Consider the following 22,007-nt stretch of genomic DNA (forward strand, 5'->3'; position numbering starts at 1 on the left):
GTATGGTAAAGCAGAGGGTCAGCAAAAAGAAGGGAAATGCTAATAGAGATGGATTGACAAAATAGTCACAATGATGAACTCAAACGTACCAACAATCATGAAGATGGCACAGGACCAGGCAACGTTTCCTTCTCTTATACATAAGGTCACCATGAGTTGGAGCTGATTTGACAGCAACCAATGACAGCAACTTTGGCAGGTTACCATCATGAACAAATGCCTCTTAATCCCACTGGGAGGACTCTGGGACATGGAGTGTTGTCCATGTCTCAGAGCAATCCCACCCAAGGAGGAAGAAGTGCAGGGAGAGAGATTTATCTTCCAACTTCCATCATCATGGGCTGAGTGCTGGTCCCAGGGCATTAATTTGCATGTCCCTCTACCCACCCAAGCTGAGGCCAAGAGAAAGCCTTCAGGTAGAGTTTCACAAGTTCTTGCAGCAGGTCACAGGTGCATGTACTAGAACAGTAAGGGCTGAGGCCGTACCACAAGGCAAGAATAGTGTCATACATACATTTCTTAAAACATATTTTAGAGTGTAAAACATGATAAACAGCAAGACTTACAGACATCATTTATGTGCATTCAAAACACATGCAAACACAAAACCACATGACATATATTACTTCATACCATATACGTGGGCACAACTTAGACAATTATACGGGGTACCTTTGGGTGGAGACGTGAGTGTGAGTGGGGATGGGAAATAAAAGGAAGAACAATATAAACAGAGGGGTCTTTCAGAAATTAATAACAGAAGTGCACCCTAGGGTGAAAATCTTTCATCCTCTTCTCCTGCGTGCCCTAGATTAAAGGATCTGCTGTTCCCTGACCTTCTCGTGCTCTCACCTCCACATCACATGTAGAAAGCCTTGTTCACACAACCTGAGGGCAGGAAGTATGTCAAATACAAGGTCACACACCTCACAGCCCCTGCCATGAGGCTCATCACTCAATCAAGTCTACACATTTTTTAAATGAACATATTTGAATAAGACAGCTGGGTTCCCCAAGGCCTCAGAACTACATTTCCCAGGAACCCGGGGATGATTTTAAACTGGGGTGGGGGAGGGGGCGGGACTGTGCAAAAAGTCAAGGAGGGCACTTCCACTTCAAGCCTGAGGACTGCTCTCTGCCTGGTTCCCTGTTCCTGGTCTGCTTCCTCATTCCTGCTCTGCTTCCTGGATGCTGGTGGGCTTCCTGGTTACTTACTGGTCTTAGGACAGCTTGGTAAGTGAGGTTCAATATACTTTGAATTTGAGGCTGACGTGGAAAAATCTTTTCTCAAGTGTGAGGCCACAAAAAAAAAAAGGCCTGCCTTAATTTCAAGTCCTAAGGTGGTTCGGAAACCCTGGTGGTGTAGTGGTTAAGTGCTACGGCTGCTAACCTAAAAGGTCGGCAGGTCAAATCTGCCGGGCGCTCCTTGGAAGCCCTATGGGGCAGTTCTACTCTGTCCTGTAGGGTCGCTATGAGTAGGAATTGACTCTACGGCAATGGTTTTTTGGGTTTAAGGTGGTTCAGAAAGTTTGACTGCCACATGCTTTGAATCCTAATCCGTGACTGCTATACAGCATAATGGTGAAGATAACAGGCCTCTGATTCTCACTGTTCAGGTTAGAGTGACAGCCACACCAAAAACAAGCAAGTCGCTCCTGTAAGACTCAGTTTCTCTATGAGTAAAATGGAGCTAATAATCCTGCTAATAATAGGGCTTTGAAATTTTTTTTTTTTTAGTGAGAATTAAATATGTATAATGTAATGTAATGTGGCTACGGTTTTTTAAGGGAACTTCCTCAATTGGTTTTAACTTTTAACAGTGGTCTACTCCCTCCTCTGTCCCCAACTGTGTGTCCCAGAGGGCCCGGTTAGTCTCGTAGGCAGCAAGCTTGTCGCCATTCCTGACAGTCCTGTATTCCCTAATCAGAAATCCCTTAATGCCTACAAATCTCTGGGGTGTGGTTGAATTGTGCTTTTTTGCAGTGTCAAGGGGTGAATTTTCTCATGCTGGAGGTAGGCTTAGTAGGGGCAGGATCTCCAGGAGCCAGAAATGACAGAGGCTGGACTCCTCAGTATCAGGCTGACTGAGGGCATTATCTCCCAGCCACAGACTTCGTAGAAAAGCCCACAGTAAAAGGGACCCTGTCTCAGCATGCATCCCCTGAAGCAAGGTGCCAACACGCTGTGATAGCTCTCTGCTCAGACACCTGTTCTCAGGCCTTGGCTCTATGGCCACCCACAACACTGCCTGTCATCTCTGACAAACTTCTCTTTGCTCCTTAAAAACTAAAAACCAAACCTGTTGCTGTTAACTCGATTCAAACTGCCAACCTTTTGGTTAGCAGCTGTACCTTCTAACCATTGAAGCACCAGGTCTCCTTCCTCAGGCCCCTCCTTTAGCTCCTCAAACACAACCACACCCTGAGTCTCAAAAGGAAGTGGTTAGTAGTCCACTCTCCAGCTGTGTTGGGCCTGGGGACTTACTTTGTTTGGCTTTTATAAATTTTAAAAAGTTCTGAGCCAAATTTAAAAACATGGAATTTTCACCTATAAGTGTGTATTTCCTCCTTCTCCTGGGGGGGAAAATTCCGAACTTCTGGCTGCCTTGTACCCTCATTCCACACATCTTGAGCTGTAGCAGCTGTTTCACATCGCATGGGGCAAAGGATCCACACCACCTGCCTGGCCTCTGGAGGCATTTGCTCCACAGCCAAGGCTGGGACCCACACCTTCAGGACATGAAGGGCTATTGAATGATGATCTTTAGGGCAGACTTGCCCAGCAAGTTCTATTTTTCCATCCAGAAAATCAAAAGACTGTCCACCTGCCTCTGATGGAGGGGAGTCCCCTAAACAGAGCCCCTTGCGCAGGTTCTTAAAAGCATAAGAACAGAGAGGCCAGGACAGAGACGTAGAGAAATGGTACAAGAGATCTGAAGGGATGTGGGTGGGGTTCACATGGCATTCTCCCTATCCAGCCTCAGTCCACAAGCCTAACCAACCCCATGTGCCCTCTCTAGGTGCACTAAGCATGTTCTGTTCCTTTGCCTTTGTGAACCTATAATGGGGGCCAATAGGTCTAATGGGTCTTATTTGGATCAGCATATTTAAAAAAAAAAAAGTTTTTTCAATGTCTTTAGAGGCAAATACACTCTCTAATTCTCTTGAGGGTCCATCACTTCCTATTTTGTTACACCTGGTGATTCCTGCCCCTGTATTTCAATACTTTCACCAGAATATGTTCCAGTGGTAAGCATACTAGATCAGATTTTCCTAAAATCTGGTGTCTCTTGATTTTCTGATTCAATTTTTGCTTTTTCTTGTGAACATTTTCTATTGCACTTGTGTTCTCTTCTTCGGAAGCACCAATTGTTTTTATACTGGATTGTCTTTGACTGCTTTCTATATCTAGCTTCTCTCTGGCTATTTTAATGGCTTTATCTTTTTCAGTACCAAGCTTTCCTTGTATAGAAGCAATTTGATATTTTTTGAAGTATCTATTCAGTTCCTTGCTGTTTATAATTAATTATGTGTTAGTTCTGTTTATGACTTCAGTGTTACCTCAGGTCTGAAGTCTTTCTTTTCATAGCACTCTATCATTTTATCATATTTTTTAGCTCTTTTGTTACTGAGTCCATTTTAATGTTCTACAGTTCCAAATACCCATGAAAAATTTCTTTCTAGTGTTCACTGTATTTTTCTTCTTTGATGTCTATTGTTTTATAACATTTACATGCTATTTTTTTTTTGCCTTCTTACCTCTGTCTCACATGATATCTGCATACAATTTTTTCATCATATACACACTTGTGCAGCTGCAGCTATGCCTTTTATTCATTTCCTGAACCTAGTGTTAATAGTGAGATGTCTAGCTGGGGCTGGGCTTGGACTCCTCACTCCCTTCATTGGAGATGAGGGGAAATGGGTCAGCCAGAAGATAACCTGAAGGCTGATCTTCTGTATATGGTTACTCCAACATTTTCCCTGGTGACACCAGCTATTTAGATTGCTGCCTTGTTATTTTCCCCAAATAGCCCCAATTACTTAGAAAAAGACCAACTGCTGTCAGAACATACTGTTCTTTGCTGTATCTGGTAGAGAACTGAGACATGGAATGTGGTTCAATATTCCTTACTGATCCCATGAAAAGTAATCATCAGGTTGGTTGCTTTTGAGCCACCCTTAGTGGCTTCCATAACATCCAGGCTTTGAGCGCTATCAGTTGTTCTTCAAAATTTTTTGCTGACCTTTTTCTTAAGCAGGTTTTCCCCAGTACCTTTTGGCTCATATCCTGCCAGCTGCTACCAGCCCAAGAGAAAGAAAGTGTCTACTTGCCACCAGTTTCAGCAAAGTCCTTGAATAGAATCTCAGGGTCACATGCCGTCCATGAGCCAAGCATTGGGCACAGAGCATATGTGCTTTGAATTGGTCCTAACTGGGTCACATGTCTATCCATAGAGCCCAATACATAGAGCCCATTGTACAGTAGCCAGAAAAGTCAGGTTGATTACATCACACTTTGCTCAAACAGCAACCCTCCACCCCCGCCCGACCCACCCCTTTAGAATGATTTCTCATTTCACTTACAGTAAAAGCCAAAATGCCAACATCAGGTATAAGGCCCCTTACCACCTGTCTGATTCCATTTTTATCTACTCTCTGTCTCCCTCACTCTGCTCCAGTGACCCTGGCTTCCTAGAAGTTCCCTGAAAACTCCAGTAGTTTCACATTAGGACCTTTTAACTCTCTGCTCCCTCTGCCTTGAACAGTTCGTCCCCTCCCATCATGAAGATCTTAGTGAGGCTTTTTTGTTTACCATATTTGAAACTGAAGCTCCTCCCAGTTGTTTTCTCCAGAGTACTCATGACAATCTAAAAGATTGTATGATTTTATTTATTCAATTTTCCACCTGTGTCACCTCACCCTTCTAAAATATAAGATTTTAATAAGTACTAGATCAGAAGAAAATACATAGCAGGCTTTCAGCATATTATTTATTGAATGAACCAATGAATGAATGAAAATACTTTGGGAAGGGATAGTTCCCAAATAGAAATAACATCACTGTTCTAGAAGGGTGAATGGATGCAAAGCAGCTATAGAACCCCAGAGATGTACAAATCCAGGGTCACCATTAACATTGTATTACGTCTCCAGGAGGGACTGTGCACATCAAATGCAAGGTAAACCCCACTTAACTATGTAAGGCTGGGGCCCAGGAGGATAAAAGCCATGGTGTCTAGTATAAAGATCAAGGCTAGGAATACGCTTGTGCTACCTCTAAAATTGTTCCTAAAGTTGTTCCTAAAGTAGGACTTTGAGAGAGGAAGTTTAAGCTGAAGGGAAAATGCAGTGGGTCACATATGATGAATACCATATATTCTTCAGTATAATTCTCCTGTTGATACCAGAAACACTTTATAAGCCCTATTTTAATTAATACCATTAGAATCACATTTTATTCATCACCAAAGGAACCATATAGCTTTGTCATTTGGCTCATCATTTATTCTGGATTTCCATTTACCCATGTTAAAAAGATGGAGGAAGTAAAATTGAAGATGACATTATTTACAGGGTTACTGAGATTATTAAATGACTTACAGTGAAAGTAATTCCTACATAAAATCACTAAACAATGAATTATTACTACAGATATTTATAACCATTGTTTGTAATTAAATACACCCACTACTTACTTTTCCACATGGTTTTGTTCCAAAGACCAGGTCATTATGCAAAAATCAGCATTGTGCAAAATGGAGGATGACCACATGAGATCACAAAATGGAGGATGGCTACATGATTATGAAACTGCCAAATTACATCATTACATAACTGCCAAACCACTGAAAATTATGGCCTAGCCAAATTGACACTTGCGCTTAACCGTCGCAGCCTGCATTACTCTCAACTTGCACCTCTCTGTTCATTACTTCCAATTGTACATTGATAATTGGCAAAATAGTCAGATACTAGATTTTTTACTCTTGTCATAAATACGAAATACCAGATAACAAGTTGGTCAATAATTGAGGAGTGGGTGTATTTAAAATACATTATAGCTATAAATAGCCACTCAAGAAATCCAAGTACAAAAGTCATTTTATTTATTTTTTTATTTTGTTTTATTTTCTTGCTTTAGGAGATCATGGACATTGAAGCATATTTTGAAAGAATTGGGTATACAGGCCCTAGGGGGAAATTGGACTTGGAAACATTAACTGACATCCTTCAACACCAGATCCGAGCCATTCCCTTTGAGAACCTTAACATCCATTGTGAAGAAGCAATGGAGTTGGACTTAAAGGCAATTTTTGATCAAGTTGTTAGGAGGAAGCGAGGTGGATGGTGTCTCCAGGTCAATCACCTCCTGTATTGGGCTCTGACTACAACGGGTTTTGAGACCACAATGTTGGGAGGTTATGTTTACAGCAGTGAAAGTGACAGATATAGCAAAAAAATGATTCATCTCCTGTTGCAGGTGACCATAGATGGCAGAAACTACATAGTGGATGCTGGGTTTGGACGTTCCTACCAGATGTGGCAGCCTCTGGAGCTAATTTCTGGGAAGGATCAACCTCAGGTACCCTGTATTTTCCGCTTGAGAGAAGAGGGAGAAATCTGGTACCTGGACCAAATCAGAAGAGAGCAGTACATTCCAAATAAAGAGTTTGTTAATTCTGATCTCCTGGAAAAGAACAAATACCGAAAAATCTACTCTTTTACTCTTGAGCCTCGAACAATTGAAGATTTTGAGCTTGTAAATGAAGACCTTCAGACATCTCCAGTATCTGTGTTTACAAGCAAATCTTTTTGTTCCTTGCAGACACAAGAAGGGGTTCACTGTTTAGTGGGCTTCACCCTCACCTCTCGAAAATTCAGTTATAAGGACAATACGGATCTGGTAGAGTTTAAGACCCTAAATGAGGACCAAGTAAAAGAAGTGCTGAAGAATTTGTTCAATATTTCCTTGCAGAAAAAACTTGTGCCCAAACATGGTAATCGATTTTTTACCATTTAGAGGAGAGAGCAAAAAACAGTCATCAGTATTATTTCAGATATTGAAACTTTTTATTTTTGAAATTTTCAAACATATACAAAAGTAAAGAGAATGTAATACTAAACTTATCCTGCATATTAATCGCCCAGCTCATCAACCCTCAACTGATGGCATATTGTATTCCTTCTATACTCCCAAATTATTGTGAAGAAATTCTAGACATTAGATCATCAATTTACCCATAAAAATTTTAGTACATATCATTAAATTATAATTTTTTAATAAAACATAACCATACACCTCTTCAAAATTAATAATACTAATGGCATTTTATTATGACAGCCTGGGGTTATCTTGGGAAACATTGTGATTTATGCTGAAAAATCTTCAACATTTTTCAATGTTGAATTTACAGAGAATATGGTAATACAATATAGAGAAGATCGTTTCCATTAAGAGGAAGCAGTCCTTCAGAGGGCCCAAATGGCTGTAGTTCCTCCCTCCCTACTAGCATTCTTTGGCTTCAGGAACAAACAATCACCATCCTCCCACAAGCCTGATAACTTGTTGTTGTTGTTAGGTGCCTTCGAGTCAGTTCAAACTCATAGCAGCCCTTTGTACAACAGGACAAAACACTGCCGGGTCCTGTGCCATCATCATAGTCATTGCTATGTTTGAGCCCATTGTTGCAGCCTCTGTGTCATTCCATTTCATTGAGGATATTCCTCTTTTTCACTGACCATCTGCTTTCCCAAGACTGATGTCCTTTTTCGGGGCCTGGTCCCTCCTGATAGTATGTCCAAAGTAGGTGAGACAGAAGTCTCAGCATCCTTGTTTCTAAGGAGCACTCTGGCTATACTTCTCTCAAGATAGATTTGTTCATTCTTCTGGCAGTATATGACATATTCAATATTCTTTGCCAACACTGTAATTCAAAGGTATCAGTTCTTCTGTGGTCTTCCTTATTCAAAAGACCACATGAGAAAGAAGGCAAAGTATTATGATGAGATGTGTACACATCTAGATTAGAAAATCAAAAGGAAAGCACATTATCAGCATTTCTGAAGCTGAAAGAGCTGAAGAGAAAATACAAGCCTTAAGCTGCATTACTGAAGGATCCTACAGGCAAAAAAATTGAATGACACAGAAAGCATCAAAAGAAGACAGAAGGAATACAGAGTCACAGTCCAAAAATAATTAGTTGACATTCAAACAATTCAGAATGTAGCATATGATCAAGAACTGCTGGCACAGAAGGAAGAAATTCAAGGTACATAGAGGCCTTGGCCAAAAACTAGGCTCTAGGAATTGACTGGAATTGATTTTAGGAATTGACTGAATATCAATTGAGATGGTAGAGCAAATGGATGCAGTCTGGAAGCCCTTACTGGTCTATGTCAATAAATTTGGAAGACAGCTGCCTGGCCAAGTGACTGGAAGAGTTCCATATTCATGCCCATTCCAAAGAAAGGCTATCAAACAGAATGTAGGAATTATCAAATAATACCATTAATATCACATTAGCAAAATTTTGCTGAAGATAATTCAAAAACAAGTGCAGCTATATATCAACAAGGAGCTGCCAAAAGTTCAAGCTGGTCTCAGAAGAGGACATGGAAAGAAGGGTATCATTACTGATGTCAGAAGGATCTTGGCCAAAAGCAGAGAATACCAGAAAGTTGTTTACCTGTGTTTTATGGAATACATGAAAGCATTTAACTGTGCATATCATAAGAAATTATCAATAACGTTACAAAAGAGCAGGAATTCCAGAACACTTAATTGTGCTCATGCAGAACCTATACATGGATCAAGAGGCAGTTGTTTGAACAGAACTAGGAAATAATGCATGATTCGAAAGTGGAAAAAGTGTGTGGCAGGGTTGTGTCCTTTCATCTACTTATTCAATCTGTATTCTGAATAAATATGAATAGGACGCAGCATCAGGATTGGAGGAAGACTCATTAACAATCTGTGATATGCAACTGACACAACCTTGATTGCAGAAAATGAAGATGCCTTGAAGCACTTACTGACGAAGGTCAAAGACTGTAGCTTTTGGTATGAATTACACCTGAACTGGAAGAAAACAAAAATTCTCACAACTCAACAAATAAGCAACTTCATAATAAATGAAGAAAAAAAATGAAATTGTCAAGGATTTTGCTCTACTTAGATCAATAATCATAGTCCAGAGAAGCAGCAGTCAGGAAATGAATGGCATATTATGTTGGGCAGATGCATTGCAAAGGACATCTTTGAAGTTTTAAAAAGCAGATGTCACTTTGATAACCACAGTGACCCAAGCCATGGTTTTTTTAATCAGATCATAAGCATAGGAAAGATAGACAAGAAAAAAAGGAAGATAGAAGAAGAATTGATGCATTCCAATTGTAGTGTTGGCGGAGAATATTGAGTATACCACAAACTGCCAAAATAACAAAGAAGTCTTAGAACAAATACAACCAGAATCCACCTTGGAAGCAAAGATGGTTGTACTTCAGTTCACTTGCTTTGGGCGTGTTCTCAGGAAAGACCAATTGCTAGAGGAAGACATTATATTTTGTAAAGAAGAGAGTCAGCAAAAAGACAGGAAACCCTAATAGAGATGGGTTAACAAAATAGTCACAATGATGAACTCAAACATACCAACAATCATGAAGATGGCACGGGACCAGGCAACATTTCCTTCTGTTGTACATAAGGTCACCGTGAGTTTTGGAGCTAAATTGACAGCAACCAGCAATAACAACTTTGGCAGGTTACCTTCATGAACAAATGCCTCTTAATCCCAGTGGGAGGATGCGGGAACATGGAGTGTTGTCCATGTCTCAGAGTAAGTCCACCCAAAGAGGAAGAAGAAGTGGGAGGAGAGGGATTTATCTTCCAACTCCCATAATCATGGGCGGAGCACTGGTCCCGGGGGCATTCATTTGCATGACCATCTAGCCACCCAAGCACAGGCCAAGAGAAAGCCTTCAGGTAGAGTTTCACATGTGCTTGCAGCAGGTCACAGGTGAATGAACTGGAAGACTAAGTGCTGAAGTTGTAGCACAAGGCAACAATAGTGTCATAAATAGATTTCTTGGAAAACATAGTTTAGAGGGCCAAGCATGATAAACAGCAAGGCTTACAGACAATATCATTTACGTGTATTCAAAACACATGCAAACACAACACCACATGAAGCATATTACTTCATACCATATACATGGCCACAATGCAGACGATCACAAGGGATAACTTTGGGTGGAAACATGAGTGTGAGTGCGGACAGGAAGTGAAAAGAGGAAAAATAAAAACAGAGGGGTCTTTCAGGAATTAATACCAAAATGTGCCCTGGGGTGAAAATCTTCCATCCTCTTCTCCCCCCTGCTTTAAAGGATCTGCCATTCCCTCACTTTCACATCACAGGTAGGAAGCCTTTGTGGCCCTAATACCTCGCAACATATTTTCTCCTTTTCAAAACGGGTGATTGAGAGCTTGACATAACTAACTCCATAATGATGCTGTAAGTAATCTACAAGCATTTTTTATTGTTACCAGCTGCAATGGTCTCTTCCAAAGGCATGCAGAGCCATCTCTGCTCCTGTGGCCTTGGTCTCTCCTCTTCTTTGTTCTCTTGAGACGTGGCCTTCAGCCTGCAAGATGGAAGCTAGGAAGCCTGCCGGGTGCTTTTGGTCTGCAAGTTTCTTTCTTGCTCCTTATTTCAGTCAGAGTGGACTTGGCAGGCCAGTTCTACTAGCTGAGAGATTCTTATGTAAGTTTTTTTCAGTCTGTTGCAAACATACAGATTAGGGTCCAGGTGTCTGACATGCATATCTTTAGTTTAATAAAGACTAACTTGTAGTTGTTTTGTGATGTATAGGACTATCTTTGGGCTACTTGCTTAAAAACATTAGGTAATCCTTGCAAAAACGATATATAAGCTGTGATGAAAAAATCGCTCCTTAGGACTCCATAGAGGCACCCTGTGTTGCTGCCGGATCCCCTGGTGGTATATACATCTCCTGAATAAACTTTCTCACTCTTTCTGACTTGGAGTACATTTCATTGGCTCCACTGCTCCAGGGCACAGACCCCAATTGGGTAACACCTTATTCACACACCCTGAGGGCAGAAACTGTATCAAATACAAGGTCACACCCATCACAGCCTGTGCCAAAAAGGGGCTCATCAAACAATCCAGTTTTTTCAATGAACAGATTTGAGTAAGATAGCTGCCTCCACTCCCTCCCCGAGGCCTCAGAACTACGTTTCCCAGAGATCCCGGGGCTGATTCTAAACTGGACTCTGATGGCAGGACTGTGTTGAAAGCCAATGAGGGCCCTTCCGCTTAGGAGCAAGGATTGCTCTCTGCCTGGTTCCTGGTTGCTGGTCTGCTTCCTGGTTGCTGGTCCTAAGACAGTTTGGTATGTGAGGTGTAATGTACTTTGAATTTGGGAATAATGGGGATAAATCTTATCTCAAGTGTGAGGCCAGAAGAAGAGATAACACAGCCTACTTCAATTTCAAGTGCTAAGGTGGTTCAGAAAGTTTGACTGACACACACTTTGAATACTAATCTGTAATTGCTGTGCAGCATAATGTGCCTAAGGTTGTTAAGGGAACTTCCTCAACTGGATTTTAATTTTAACAGTGATCCACTCCCTCCTCTCTCTCCAACTGTGTGTGTCCCAGAAGGTCCAATTAGTCTTGTGGGCAGCAAGCTCATAACCATTCCTGACCCTCTTGTATTCCCTAATCAGAAAACCCTGAATGCACACAAAACTCCAGGGTGTGGTTGAGTTGTGCTTTTGGCAGTGTCGAGGGCTGGATTTTCTCATGTTGGGGGCAGGCTTAGTAGGGCAGGATCTCCAGGAGTCAGAAATGACAGAGACCGGACTCCTCAGTATCAGGCTGACTGAGGGCATTTTCTCCCGGCCGCAGACTTGGTGGAAAATCCCACAGTAAAAGGGACCCTACCTCAGCTTACAGCTCCAGGAGCAAGGTGCCAAGGTGCCCTGAATGGCTCTCTGCTCAGGGACCCGCTCTGGAGCCCTGGCCTGGCTCTATGCCCACCCACAACAGCGCCTGTCAGTTCTAGGTAAACTTCTTTCTCCTCCCTCAGGCCCCTCCTTTCAGTTCCTCAAACACAAAACAGCTAACCACACCATGTATTTCAAGAGGAAGTGGTTAACAGTCCACTCCCCAGCCGCCTTCTACCTGGAGACTTATTTTGTTTGGTTTTTACAAAATTTTAAAAGTTCTGAGCCAATTTTAAAAGCAGAGTTTTTCCCTAAAAGCCTGTGTTTCCTCCTTCTCCTGCGGGAAGGAAAAACCATTCCAAACTTCTGTCTTTCTTGGGCTCTCATTCCACATATCTTCAGCTATGGCGCAGTAGTTAAGAGCTAGGGCTGCTAACCAAAAGATCGGGAGTTTGAAGCCACTAGCCACTCCTTGGAAACCCTGTGGGACAATTCTACTCTGTCCTGTAGGGTCACTATGAGTCAGAATTGACTCACAGCAACAGGTTTTGTTTGCTTTGGTTTCCCTTTGCATGGGGTTTCCAGCCGCTCCACAGTCCCCACACCACCAGCCTGACCTCTCCAGAGCCAAGGCTGGGATCCAGCCCTTCAGGACATGAAGGACTATCGATGGTCTTTGGACAGCACTTTCCTGCAAGTTCTGTTTTTCCACCTAGAAAATCCTCTGGTGGGAGGCTTTTCGGGGTGGAAGGCTGGGTCTAAGTGTCAATCCAGTGGGATGCCATGTCTTCACTGGGACAGAAACAAAAGGAAAGAGAGAAAGGAGGAAAAGGAAAAACACACACAGACAGAGACAGAAAAGCCACCCGTTAGTACTCCTCAAATTTTTTCCATTCAACCCAGCATTTCCACTCCAAGATATAAGCCCAAGAAAAGTGAAAACAGGTACTCAAACAGAAACTTGTGCACAAATGGTCATAGCAACACTATACACAATAGGCAAAAGGTGGAAACAACCCAAATGGCCATCAGCAGATGAAATGGTAAACAAAATGTAGTACCTGCATACAACGAAATGTTCTTCAGCCATAAAAGCAACGATGTACTGACACATGCTACAATGTGGATGAGCCTCAAAAACATTATGCTCAGTGAAAGAAGCCAGGCATAAAAGGTCACATCGTATGCTTCCAATTATATGAAATATTGAGGATAGGTAAAGCCATAGAGACAGAAAACTGATTGGTGGTTTCCTGGGACTGGTGGCAAGAGGGAGTAGGGACCGAATTGTATTTATGCTACTTGTAGTCTTGAAGAGTGGTGGCAGCATCTCAGAACTCTCAGGAGCATGTCAGTTTGCTTTTGTTGTTGTGTGCCATCGAGTCAATTCCTACACATAGCAACCCTATGGGACAGAGTTGAACTGCCCCATAGTGTTTCCAAGGAGCAGCTGGTGGCTTTGAACTGCCGACCTTTTGGTGTGCAGGCTGAGCTCTTAACCGCTTCGCCACCAGGGCTCTTTTAGTACTTCCATATTGGGCTCTTGCTTAAGATTTCCTTTGGGGGGAAAAGTAAGGGTTTCTTTAACCTAAAAACAGATGAAAGAGTCCTAGAGGCTGGGAACTGGACAAGGGGTTCTGCATATCTACCTGCTACACAGGGAACTATCCAACAAGGTGATTTGTAAATGAAGTGACATGTCACTTGGGGATAAATCACAACAATCACTCCAACTATTGAATACTGGCCATTCAGCAAAACAAGCATCCCTTATATTTACAGAAAACAGCAAGTCTTTTGCCTAACCTTCAAAGTCCTGACTGTCAGCCTCTTCCTGTCTGCCTTTCTTTCACCCCACTCTTCAAAATGAAGCACCCATGTGTCTTAAGTCAGGTTCCCCAGAAGGAGACCCTGAGACAAGGACTCCTGTGCAAGTGACTTCTTCAGGAAGTGCTCCCAGGAGAACCTATAAGGGCATTGGAAGAATGGGAAAGGAAAAGGAAGAAGCCAAGCAAGTATGGGAACCAAGCAGAGGCCCAGCCTCACTTTAGCCTGGATGTGAGGCTAAAGTGAGGCTGGGCCTCTGCTTGGTTCCCATACTTGCTTGGCATCCAGGCTAAAGTGAGGCTGGGCCTCTGCTTGGTTCCCATACTTGCTTGGCTTCTTCCTTTTCACTCAGAGTTTGTCCAGACTCAAGGCAAGGCAGCTGGGCTTTCATAACCTCCCACTATTCACTGAGAACTTCCCTGGTGGGACATGTATTACCTAGAACAGAGAGGCCAAGACAGAGGCATAGAGAAATGCCCCAAGAGATCTGAAGGCATTTGGGTGGAGGTCACACAGCATTCTCCCCACCCAGCCTCAATCCTCAAGCCTAACCAACCCCATGTGCCCTCTCTAGGTGCACTAAGCATGTTCTGTTCTTTTGCTTTTGTGAACCTATAATGGGGGCCAATAGGTCTAATAGGTCTTATTTGGATCACCAGATTTAAAAGAAAAAAAAAAAGTTTTTTCAATGTCTTTAGACACAAATGCACTCTCCAATTCCCTTCAGTGCCCATCACTTCCTATTTCATTATACCTGGTAATTCCTGTCCCTATATTTTAATAATTTCACCAGAATATGTTTCAATGGTAAGCATCTTAGATCAGATTTTTCTAGAACCTGGTCTCCCTTGATTTTTAGATTCAATTTTGGCTATTCCTTGTTAACATTTTCTATTGTGCTTGTGTTCTCTTCTTCAGGAGCACCAATTGTCTTTATATTGGATTGTCTTTGCTTTCCATATGTATTTGCTTCTCTCTGGCTATTTTAATGGCTTTATCTTTTTCACTACCACTTACTGTATCAAGCTTTCCTTCTTCAGAAGCAATTTGATATTTTTACGGTATCTATTCAGTTCCTAGAAACCCAGGTGGTGCAGTGGTTAGGAGCTACAGCTACTAACCAAAAGGTCAGCAGTTCAAATCTACCAGGCACCCCTTGGGCACTCTATGGGACAGTTCTACTCTGTCCTATAGGGTAGCTATAAGTCAGAATCAACTTGACGGCAAAGGGTTTGGTTTTTTTATTCAGCTCTTTGCTGTTTATGATTAATTATGTGTTAGCTCTGTTTATGACTTTAACGTTTCCTCAGGTCTAAAGTGTTTTCTTTCCATAACACTGTATCATTTTATCATCTTATTTTTTAGCTGTTTAGTTATGGAGTCCGTTTTCAGTGTTCTATAGTTCCAAGTACCCATGAAGAATTTCTTTCTAGCATTCAGTTTATTTTTCTTCTTGAATTGATTGTCTACTTTTTTTCTAACATTTACATGCTATGTCTTTTCTTCTTACCTCCATCTAATGCCATATCTGCATACCATTTTTTCACCATATTCATGCTTGTGTGGCTCTGTCTACACCTTTTATTTATTTCCTGAACCCACTGTTACCAGTGAGATATCCAGCTGGGGCTGGGCTTGGACTCCTTACTCCTTTAAGTGAAGGTGAGGGGAGATGGGTCAGCCAAGAGATAACCCGATGGCTGATGTGCTGTACGTGGGTACTCCATTGCCTCCCTGGTAATAACAGCCTTTCTGGGCATTGCCTTGTTTTTAATGCCATAAATATCTCCAATTACAGCTTTCCTAGAAAAAGACTATGTGTTATCACCACATACTAATCTTCGGTGTGTGTGGTGTATGCACGGTAGGGTCGGGAGCGTAAAAGAGGATCAGTTCTCCTTGCTGTTCCCATAACAGCTAACCATCAGGTTGTTTGCTTCTGGGCCCTCTCCTATTGGTTTCCACAACCTGCCAGCTTACAGCCTCACCAGTATTGCTCCCACTTCCTGTGATTATACTTTCCACACTCTCTTTCATGCAAACCAGATGGCCACCTTACTCTTTAGTCATTTCCATTCTGCTTTGATTTTCAGGTAATCCTCACAATTTATGGTCTACCAAGAACTACCCCTTTTGTTTTTCAGGAAGGTTATGTTATCTTTTTAGCTATCTTTCTTTTATTTCTAGAAAATGGACTAAGAAGAGGAGAAACCTCAAAGTCTTTTTAAATAAAAATGAAAATTAGCCCTTTGTGTGTAGTTATGGACTACTCAAATATAATGTGGTTACAACACGTTTTTTGCACCCAGGTTCCTAACAAACTAGTTTCTTTTGAATAGATTTGCAATTAGTAAACTGCAAGTCAACAAATTATAGGATTTAAATAGAAGTATAAAATATTTCCCAATAGAAAGAATGATGATCTAAACAAGACTCAAATTGTCAGGCATGTGTAAACCACCTGATTTCTTTTAGGGTCACCTTCACTTCTCACGGAAACCCTGGTGGCATAGTGGTTGAGAGCTATGGCTGCTAACCAAAAGGTCGGCAGTTCGAATCCACCAGGCGCTCCTTAGAAACTCTATGGAGCAGTTCTGCCCTGTCCTGTAGGGTCGCTATAAGTTAGATTCGACTCAACGGCAATGGGTTTTCACTTCTTACCTTACTCAGTGCTGATACTGGGTGTAGGATCCGGAGAGAATGAAGGATGGTCTGGCAAAATTCCAGTTGTTCTCTCTGCACATAAGTGTAAAGTTTTAGAGCTTCCATAGACGTTGAAAAAGTGTGCTGGCGCAAGTCAAGATGAGAAGAAATAAAATGAACCAGATAGATTTAAGAGAAATAATGTTACAGATATAACAATAGAGAAAGTCGAAAACACTAATAAGGGAAGTATGTTGTTATTAGTTGCCGTCGAGTCAGCCTCTGAATCATGGTGACCCCATGCACAATGGGATCAGATCGTGATGATCCATAGGGTTTTCATTGGCTGATTTTTGGAAGTAGATTGCCAGGCCTTTCTTCTTAGTCTTTCTTAATCCAGAAGCTTCACTGAAAACTGTTCAGCATCACAGTGACACACAAGCCTCCAGTGACAGATGGATAGCAGGGTTAAAAAAGAGAAGTAGGAGAATCTGAAAGAAATGACATGAGGCAGGACAGTAGAGATAATTTATCGCCATTAACATCAGAGACAGGCTGCTTTGTGCCATGTCACCTTAAACCAATCCACATTATTAACAGGCTGGTCTTGATGTCTGTGCGCCCGGTGCCCAGTATCCACACTAGATTAGGATTGTTTGGTAGCAGGTGACAGAAAACTAAAGAAGACTTTTTTTCTTTCTTTGGTTCCATTACTGGAAAGTCAAGAGATAGCTTTAGGCTTGATCTAGGTCTTTCTCTCCTCCTCCCATCTCTGTCTTTCATTCATCAGCTTGACAGATTCTTTGCTGACTTTTTTTTTGTTTGTTTAACCTAGTAGCTTTGGGTTAATATTCTACCAGCTTCTAGTCCAGCAGACAGAAAGTATCTGCTTCCCCCCAGTTTCAGAAAAACCCCTCAATAGTGCCTCAGTGACCTGACTTGGGTCACATGCCATCATGAGCCAACCATTGGCTGCACAGCATAGGTGCTTTGAATTGGTCCTATGTGGGACCATACAGCCCCATATGTACAGCCCATCCTTCACAGAGTAGCCTGAAATCATTTTAATTACATCACACTTTGCTCAAACTGCATCTCTTTTCTTCTCCCCCTTCCACAAACCCTTCTCATCTAACTCAGAATAAAGGCCCAGAGGCTGGCATTGGCTGTAAGGCCCCTCCTACCTACCTGAACTCGTTTCAATCCGCTCTCTGAATCCCTCACTCTGCTTCTGTCTCCTTGGCTTCCTAGATGTTCCTTGAACATTGTAGGTGTGTTCCATTTTAGGGATTTTTACATTCTGTTCCTCTACCTGGAACAGTCTTCCCACAGATATTCATGTGTCTCATTCCTTTATATCCTTAAAGGTTAGTGACCTTTCTTTGGCCACCTTTTTTGAAATTGAAGCTCTACCTGTACATTTCCTGTACCCTTTCCCCGTTGGAGTTATCTGCACAGCATTCATCAAAATCTAACAAATTGCATGTTCTATTTATTATTCATTCACTTTGTGAATGTAGGCATCACCCCCGCCTGCACTAAAATATAAGATTTTTGAGAGCAAACAAGCACTAGATTAGTAGAAAATAGGTAGTTATTGGATCAATGAATATAAATCAGGATTTTTAATGGGTATGGTCCATCCAAAAAGGAAACAGTATGTTAGGTACCACGGATACCATGTATTCTACTATATAGTTCTCCTGCTTATATCAGGAACTGTTTATAACCCTGTTTTATTTGATACCAATTGGAAACTCTTTTTATTCATCACCATGAACATGATATATCAGAAGTTTATCATTTGGCTCACCATTTAATCCGGATTTCCATTTACTCGTGCTTAAAAGTTGGAGGAAATGACAGTACTTAGAGGGTTACTAAGACTATTTTGTGACTTATGCAAGTGAAAGCAATTCCTACAATTAGTCACTAAACTAATGAATTATTACTACAGATGTATATAACAATTGTTTGTAATTAAATATTTCAAATACTTTATAGCCATAATAGCCTACTCAAAAAATCCAAGTACAAAAATAATTTTATTTATTTTTGTTTTGTTTTCTTGCCTTAGGGGATCATGGACATTGAAGCATATTTTGAAAGAATTGGGTATACAGACACTGGGAAGAAATTGGACTTGGAAACATTAACTGACATCCTTCAACACCAGATCCGAGCCATTCCCTTCGAGAACCTTAATATGCACTGTGGAGAAGCCATGGAGTTCGACTTAGAGGCCGTTTTTGATCAAATTGTGAGGAGGAAGCGAGGTGGGTGGTGTCTCCAGGTCAACCACCTCCTGTACTGGGCTCTGACCACAATGGGTTTTGAGACCACAATGTTGGGAGGTTATGTTTACATCATTCCAGTCGACGAATATAGCAGCAACATGGTTCACCTCCTGCTTCAGGTGACCATAGATGGCAGGAACTACATCGTGGATGCTGGGTTTGGATGCTCCTACCAGATGTGGCAGCCTGTGGAGCTAATTTCTGGGAAGGATCAGCCTCAGACACCTGGCATCTTCAGCTTGAGAGAAGAGGGTGCAATCTGGTACCTGGACCAAATCAGGAGAGAGCAGTACATTCCAAACCAGGAATTTCTTAATTCTAATCTCCTAGATAAACATAAATACCGAAAAATCTACTCTTTTACACTCAAGCCTCGATCAATTGAAGATTTTGAGTCTGTGAATACATACCTTCAAACATCTCCAACATCTATGTTTACAGGTGTATCTTTTTGTTCCTTGCAGACGCCAGAAGGGGTTTACTGTTTAGTGGGCTTCACCCTCACCTCTCAAAGATTCAATTATAAGGACAATATGGACCTGGTAGAGTTTAAGGACCTAAATGAGAATGAAGTAGAAGAGACATTGAAGAATCTATTTAATATCTCTTTGGAGGGAAAGCTTGCGCCCAAACATGGCGACTGGCTTTTTACCATTTAGAGGAAAAAGCAAAAAAACATTATCATCAGCATTACTTCAAGTACTAAAAGTTTTTATCTGGAAAGTTTCAAACATATACAAAATTAGAGAAAATACAATATTAAACTTATTCTGTGTATTAATCACCCAGCTTATCAACAATCAACTGATGACCAATCATATTTCATCCACCCCCAGTTCATTTTGAAGAAAATTTGAGACATCAAATCATTTCACCCATAAAAATTTCAATGCATATCATTAAATGATAACTTTTTAAGAAACATAACAACACATCTTTTCAAAATTAAAGATAGTAACAGCATTTTAAGGATGGCCTGCGGTTATCTTGGAAAACATAATGAATTAAGCAAGAAAACTAGCTGAGCATTGAGTGCATAGAAAATGTTTACCTTTGGTTGAGTAAATAGTAAGTTGAGAAAATCATTTTCATTGAATTCAACCAGTCTTTTCCAATGTCTACTTTTTATAAAATACAACTTGGGATTGGAATTCAACAAAGAAGAATGAGAAATGATACTTGCTTCCAAATAGCCTAAGAGTTTCCAGGAAAAGATTTAAACCAACACGTGACTGCACGTGATTAAGTACCAAAAGAGTGACACACCTAACAATTTCTGTCATAATTCTTTTTGTAATCATAATTATTAATATGCTACATTTCTTAATATGGTAAAACGGATCATTAGAATTTTAAACTTCCAGAATGTAGCTATTTGTGTCTAAAAATGATATTTGTGTTCTACAAAATATTTGGAAATAAACCAGCTTACATACCTATGATATGGCCTACATAGTTTGTAGGATCACCTGGATTTCAAATCATCCTACTGTCATTCAATCAATAAACATTTACTTAAAGCATAGATAGGCACTGTGATAAATGCTAAGAATAAAACACAGACTTTCACAGAGGAAAGCATCTTGATGACAACATAGATGACAAGGAGTTTGCCCAACTAAATATATAGGCATTCATGCATTCATTAATAAGGTGGGGCGATATTTTTCAGAAAGTACTGGTCTGAATTTGGTTACCCTGAAAACGGAGCCATCTTCAACTTGTGGCCGTAACAATGAGGTTAAGTGAAAAGGAGGGCTGGAATGAAAGAATGTTAGATTCTTAGGGGCATGGCTGTTATATATAGCAATATAACACTCAGGGACTTGTTTGGAGGTAGTTTATTTGGCAGGTCAAGTGGTTAAGCACTCAGCTGCTAATCAAAAAGTCAGCGGTTCAAACATACCACTCTGTGGGAGAAAGATGTGGCAATCTGCTCTTGTAAGATTACACCCTTGGAAACACTATGGGGCAGTTCTAGTCTGTCCTATAGCCTTGCTATGAGTCAGAATCAACTCAGGGACAACGAGCATAGTTTTTGTTTTGTTTTGTTTTAACCAGGAAGTAGGAGGGGGAGGAAAGGGAAAGTGAAACAGGGAAGAGGGAAAAGTTTATGTGAGGGCTCATCAAGGTTGCTGCTGTGGGCAACAGGAGCTTAAAGCCTCCAGGGCTCCCAAAGGAGCATATGAATGCCTCCCAAGACTGACTACCCAAAGAACAAGAGGGGAGCAGTTTACCCATTGACTCCCCATCTCCAGGTGGTTAGGAGTTCTCCCTGGGGGTGTTACCTCCCTGCACTTCAGAACTTCATATGTTGAGTGAGGTCCTGCAGACATGCATTGGAGAAGTCCTGTGACAGAAAATACCCAGTGGAAACATGAGACAAGACACTTTCAGCATTAAGTGATTGGGAGGCATATGGCTGGAGTAGCCACTCACTTCTAATGATCAAAATACAGCAAAAGCGGTGTTGTTGTGGAGTAGAGGGAGGGAGGCATGCTGGGGTTGGAGGCAAGGGCTCTTGCAAATCACCGTGGGTTGTAGGAGCAGAAGAACTGGGATTAACAGTCAGGTTTGGGACAAAAGCTTCACTTTATTAATCTCCTGGATTGTAAATATCAGACAGAAATGGAAGTAAGAAAGGAACAAACACACAAAGAATCTATGAAGCAGAAGAGAAACTTTGCCATTCTAACAACAGGAAGGTGAACTTAATAAGAACCTTGGAAATACTTTTCCTATTTTCATGACTTTAAAGAGTGAGTCTACACCCTATCTTGGTGTGATAGTTAAGGTTGTGTGTCAATTTGACTGGGCTGTGATTCTCAGTGGTTTGGTAGTTATGAAGTAGTTTAACAGTTATATAAGGTAATTTGGCACTTGTAATCTAATGTAATCACCTCCACAATATGATCTGATATGATCAGCCAATCAGTTGTAAGAGGAGTTTCCTTGGGGTTGTGACATGCATCCAATATATGTGGACATTCTGGCAAAGCTCACTGGCTGTTTCTTGCTCTGGATCCTGCATCCGGCCCGTCATCATTTGACCTCTGGTTCTTGGGACTTGAGTCAGCAGCCTGCCATCTTACCTGCTGATCTTGGGTTTGTCAGCCCCTGCAGCTACATGAGTCAGAAGCCCCCAGCCTGATGCCTGACTCACAGACTTGGGGCTTACCAGCCTTTACAGCCACATGAACCATCTCCTTGAGATAAATCTCTCTCTCTCTAAATATATATATATACTTGTTGTTGGTTCTGACTCATAGAG

General features: G+C 41.4%; 2 protein-coding genes across 4 annotated transcripts; both read left to right on the forward strand.

The window, feature by feature from the left end:
- The first annotated feature begins 1,144 nt into the window (after positions 1 to 1,144).
- Positions 1,145 to 7,272, forward strand: LOC126065939 (arylamine N-acetyltransferase 1-like). Its single transcript, XM_049866570.1, has 2 exons — positions 1,145 to 1,233; positions 6,145 to 7,272. Exon 2 carries the CDS (start codon positions 6,151 to 6,153, stop codon positions 7,021 to 7,023), a length of 873 nt encoding a protein of 290 aa, XP_049722527.1. The 5' UTR covers positions 1,145 to 1,233; positions 6,145 to 6,150; the 3' UTR covers positions 7,024 to 7,272.
- On the forward strand, positions 1,165 to 20,094 carry LOC126065937 (arylamine N-acetyltransferase 1-like). 3 transcript variants are annotated; one of them, XM_049866568.1, is made up of 2 exons: positions 1,165 to 1,233; positions 18,517 to 20,094. In XM_049866568.1, the coding sequence occupies exon 2, from the start codon at positions 18,523 to 18,525 to the stop codon at positions 19,393 to 19,395; it is 873 nt and encodes a 290-aa protein (XP_049722525.1). In that variant the 5' UTR covers positions 1,165 to 1,233; positions 18,517 to 18,522; the 3' UTR covers positions 19,396 to 20,094. The 3 variants fall into 3 exon arrangements, with proteins under 3 accessions (XP_049722525.1, XP_049722524.1, XP_049722526.1); XM_049866567.1 differs by lacking the exon at positions 1,165 to 1,233 and adding an exon at positions 9,679 to 9,838; XM_049866569.1 differs by lacking the exon at positions 1,165 to 1,233 and adding an exon at positions 11,377 to 11,414.
- The last annotated feature ends 1,913 nt before the right edge of the window (positions 20,095 to 22,007 follow it).

Source organism: Elephas maximus, chromosome 22 (assembly GCF_024166365.1).
Source record: "Elephas maximus indicus isolate mEleMax1 chromosome 22, mEleMax1 primary haplotype, whole genome shotgun sequence".
Taxonomy (NCBI): Eukaryota; Metazoa; Chordata; class Mammalia; order Proboscidea; family Elephantidae; genus Elephas; species Elephas maximus.

Bases quoted from the DNA above. Each gene is read 5' to 3' on its own strand.
- LOC126065939 (XM_049866570.1), top strand. From the start codon at position 6,151: ATGGACATTGAAGCATATTTTGAAAGAATTGGGTATACAGGCCCTAGG.
- LOC126065937 (XM_049866567.1), top strand. From the start codon at position 9,773: ATGAACAAATGCCTCTTAATCCCAGTGGGAGGATGCGGGAACATGGAG. The intron at 9,839-18,516 runs GTAAGTCCACCC...TTCTTGCCTTAG, and splicing joins AGTGTTGTCCATGTCTCAGA to GGGATCATGGACATTGAAGC.